At 34.4% G+C, this 4,473-nt stretch overlaps 1 protein-coding gene across 2 annotated transcripts; it reads right to left on the bottom strand.

Moving 5' to 3' along the window:
- Positions 1-1,154: 1,154 nt before the first annotated feature.
- LOC105783142 (ureide permease 1) lies at positions 1,155-4,152 on the bottom strand. Of its 2 annotated transcripts, none has more exons than XM_012608388.2 (8): positions 3,919-4,152; positions 2,980-3,282; positions 2,762-2,900; positions 2,537-2,681; positions 2,383-2,426; positions 2,208-2,305; positions 1,751-2,125; positions 1,155-1,646 (listed from the first exon to the last, which is right to left on the bottom strand). In XM_012608388.2, the coding sequence occupies exons 2-8, from the start codon at positions 3,214-3,216 to the stop codon at positions 1,494-1,496; spliced, it is 1,191 nt and encodes a 396-aa protein (XP_012463842.1). In that variant the 5' UTR covers positions 3,217-3,282; positions 3,919-4,152; the 3' UTR covers positions 1,155-1,493. The 2 variants fall into 2 exon arrangements, with proteins under 2 accessions (XP_012463842.1, XP_012463841.1); XM_012608387.2 differs by lacking the exon at positions 3,919-4,152 and adding an exon at positions 3,739-3,859.
- Positions 4,153-4,473: the final 321 nt, after the last annotated feature.

Below are 4,473 nucleotides of genomic sequence, written 5' to 3'. Positions count from 1 at the left end.
ACCGACATGATAAATAATTGTAGTGCATTTAGTATTGTTTATCGATGTATTTAGAATTCGCTTTTACTCACAATTTAATCTATTTTTAATTTTAATATTATACATATTTCATGTGTTGTTATGATTAACTAGTTTGAACAATACATTTCATTATTTATTGTATGTTATTTTTAAACACAAATATGTATTCTAAATTCTTGATTTCTACAATGACACGTGTGATAATATTTCTAGTATATATAATTTACTTTTGAATGAATGTTAAAAGAATCAAACAATAAAAAAGGAATTTATCATCATAAATTTTATAATTTTATAATTGCAATGATAATTGTTGAAGGGAATCGGTTTCTCTGGGATAAGTTTTTGAAGCATCATCTTTTGAGCAGCCGATTTGAACCTCAACAATTGAAAGTATTATTCTCGTGTTGACATTTTGTACCATTCCTTCTTGAACCGCGTAGCTCAAGTGGTATCATGTTTACACACATACTGTATATAGGGCCTTGGTTGGTGGTTTGAGCTATGACACGCTTAAATACCTCTATTATTATTCACACGTTTAATAATAACACTTATATTGAGTTTTGAAGTTATCTACCTCTACTGATCGAGACGTTCCCTCCGTAAACTATACATGGCTCTCTATAAAAATTGGAGACAAATCTCTAATACGAAAATAATATCTTTAATTTTTGAGGTCCGGATAAACTACCTAAAAAATACAACTTCAAGAACTTATACATTAAAAGCGGATTCCCCGCAATAATAATACTTTTTTATAAATAAATAGCTCGTGGAAAGTAAAAGGCCGAAAACGTTCAGATCGGTTATTTTGGCATTGGCAATAGAATTATCAGTTAAATTCAATTTTGACGGATTAATTTATTTTTATATATACACGAAATCAACCAACAGGTTGAATATTAACTTTAAAATTACCACATTTTCTTACTACACCACAAAAATTATTAAATAATATATTGAAATTTTAAAGTACTAAATGTGTTATGTTAGAAATATTTAAAAAAAATTTATTTAATAATGAATATAGATGAAGTTTTAATATTATTGAACACATATTCAATATTTAGATTGATAATTTTTAATTATTTTATTTGGAAGATGATATAAAATAATGAAAAGACAAAAAGTGTGAATATAATAATTTCATTTAAAAAAAAACCATACTTGGGAAAAAATGAAAAAACATAAATGACAGTAAAGTTTGAGGAAGGCTGTATTTTGTGTATGTTTATTTTACAACATTGTTTTAAGCCCATCCCTCTCCACAATCTTCATAAGCAATGCTCCCTGTCTGCTTTTGCTTTTTTTTATTATTTCTTTTAATAATTCTTTTGTATTTTTCCACAAATACAATGAACAATCTATGGACATGAATATCAGCATCTGTTTTGAGTTGTTTCATCAAGCCCTGAGTTTATGTGCAATGCAATAACTTATTTTGATCACTCAAAAGCTTCCTGCAATGCTCATTTTCGATGCCCTGACGATGCCATTAGAACACCAACAGCTACAATGAACATAAACAACATCCCGAAAAGTAATACGTATGTTCTCCGCGACGATTTTTGGTATTCTCCAAACAATAGTACGCCCCAAAATGTGCTCACAAGTGGAAGTGCCTTACCTCATCACCAAATTCCAGATTAGTTCAAACAATATATATGAAAATTGATGTTATGTTATGTTTTTTTTAAATATGGTATTGAAGATGGACTAAAAGTACCTGCACAGCATCCGCAGCTGCATACCCTGCAGCTTGGCCTCCCATGAACTGGAGACCATTCCCGAACCCGCACAACAACCCAGCTAAAAGTGCCCAGCCTCTGCCATTCCAGTCATTGATGTAAGCCTTGAACGATGATCTCGGTAGGTCTAATACAGGGAGGTAGAGGAAGGTGATGTTAAGGATGAGGGCGATCACGAAACAAGAGACCGAAAAGTAGAAAAATGCGGTATAGACAACCAAGTGTGGAACCCCTTCCTTCAAAGTGTGCCATTGATCATTTGTTGCCAAGTTGAAAGCTGGAGAGAATAGAGAGAAGCAAACACCAGCAAAGAAAGTTATGGATAAACCAATTATAGTGCTCTTCCCAAACACCTGCAATGACATTCAAACCAATATCATGTATAATATATGCAAAAGCCATTGAATGAAGAAACTAAAACCTCGAAAGTCCAACCTTAATCGCTCTCCGTTTCTCGAGCTCTAAAAGGAATTCCGCAGTTCCGGCCTTTGCCTCCTCTATAATACCGCTCCCCTTCTCCAGATTCCTTAGTTCTGTTTACTAGTAAAAGGAGTCTCAGAATAAGAAGTGAGCAGCAAGTAACAAGGTAAGATATATTAGAGCTTTGTACCCTCATTTGTGATTGCCCCATTCGATGTGGGGGAATATCCAGCCCTGGAAAATAGAACAGATATAGCAACTTATATGCATAGGAACTATAAAGGCTTTAAACGTAACAAAGTTCGTATACGGTTCATTGTCGAAGCAAATTGAACAGGAAATACCCTTTAAGTTTTGCTTTATTATCTGCAGCATTTGATGAGTGAACAGCTGATCCGAGACAAACAGCAATCAAGAAGCAACCGACGCCCGGGAAAAGAATTTGAGCTCTGTTGATCTTGTCATCCAAGAAGTAATTCAAGGTTGTGCCTGTTCAATCAGCACAAGGTTAACTAAAATTAAGAAATTCGAAGATCAAGTTCCGTTTATGCACGGACTGAAACGCGGACCTATAACAACTGTAATGCTTGCAGTGATCACTTCTGTCACTGATAGACCAACAAAAGCCCATGCATACTGTGTAGACAAATTCCCAAGGCTGAGAACCACCCCGCCGGCCATCGCAAACAAAATGGAAGGCCAGTTATCCTGCATCAATCACCATTAAAAGACTGCGATAGTCTACATTCAGAGTCTCAATTCCACCATGAAAATGGAGGGGACTAACCTGAGATAGTTGAGCAATAAAATTGGGTTTCTCAGGAGTGCTGCTGCCAATTTCACCAAATGTTAAAGCAATAATAACAGCAGCCAAGAGGTTTGTCATTGTATAATCAAGGTAAGTATGTTGAGGAAGACGACCTCGACGTTCGAGTAGCGTCATAATAGCAGGCCATGTGCCTAAAAAGAACAATGCCAGAAGCATACAGGCAATGGCACCTCCTTTGCTTTCCACCACATACATTTTCAAACCACTACAAATGATCCTCTCAATTGGTAGATATATCAGAGATGCAGTGCCTGCAAAATCCTGTTATAAACAAGAAGTTTTAGAGTCCAATCTAATCTTTCATTTGAGCAAAGTTTAGTTAATTTTCTTGGCTATTAAGCCCTATATGTCCCAAAACTATTACAACACCATAGGTGAGGCTCCAAGAAGCTTGCAATTGGTGAAAGAAAGAAGCCTCTATCTGAGTAGGCAAAAACACATGCACAGAGAAGACATTGCTATAAAACCAGATTGGCCTCCTTAGAAATAATTGGTTTAAAGCTCATATTTAAGAAAGATAAAGCTTCATAATTCCCAGAAAAGAAAAACATGGAATATGCAAATAAACAAACAACAATAGAGTATGCTCTGTGGGGAAAAACAGATCCAGAATTGGTAATCAAAAGTCAACGGAACAAAGAAACCAAAGAAAAATTCCAGCAACAACTCAAATTCCTGAAGTATGAACAGCATGTTTGTTATGAATTAGACACTTACCATATGCAAATCATAGGGAAAAGCAAAAGGGTATGAAAATAAGTGACCAAATAAGGTAGACCACCCAGAGTCCCAACAATAGTCTAGTTATCAAATAAACTATAATAACCCAGAAAAGTTCAGTAGGCCACACATGAATACACATGATATCAGAATGATATGATTGTTTGAAGTTTTTACCTTAACCAGTTTAATGGCAAGAAACTGTGACTCAGAGAATTGTGCTAAAGCAAAGCTGAGATACGTGCAGATTCAAGGAAAATAACAAACGACAAAGAAGAATATAGAAATTAAAAGGGTGGAAAGGCCGCAAGTAAACTAAAAAAAGGGGAATGTGAAACCTCAGTAAGAGATTCCCTTTAGATTCAGACTCTGATAAGGATACCTTAACTCCTTGCAAATGATTTTCAATGGTTGGTTGGCTTAGGCATAGACTATCGCTACTTACTGTAAAGTCAATATGGGGCTTTATTTAATTGCATAACATCCAAAATTATTGTCAAATAACAACAAAGAAATAAGAATGTGTACTTAACAAATAATCAAAAACAAAACTTTCGAAAAAAAAAAACCCATCAAAGCACCACCTAGAATAAAAGAAAGCAGAAAATTACTCTGCAATAGTACTTTTGGTTTATACGTTTAAATTATTAAATGGTAGAAAAATAATACAATAAATCTTTATAAAAAACAAATAACTAACAACAGAAACGAAACCACCAAATTTCATACATT

Source organism: Gossypium raimondii, chromosome 13 (assembly GCF_025698545.1).
Source record: "Gossypium raimondii isolate GPD5lz chromosome 13, ASM2569854v1, whole genome shotgun sequence".
In the NCBI taxonomy this organism is placed as follows: Eukaryota; Viridiplantae; Streptophyta; class Magnoliopsida; order Malvales; family Malvaceae; genus Gossypium; species Gossypium raimondii.
The sequence above is the reverse complement of the archived record's forward strand: the minus strand, read 5'-3'. Positions and strand labels throughout refer to the sequence as shown.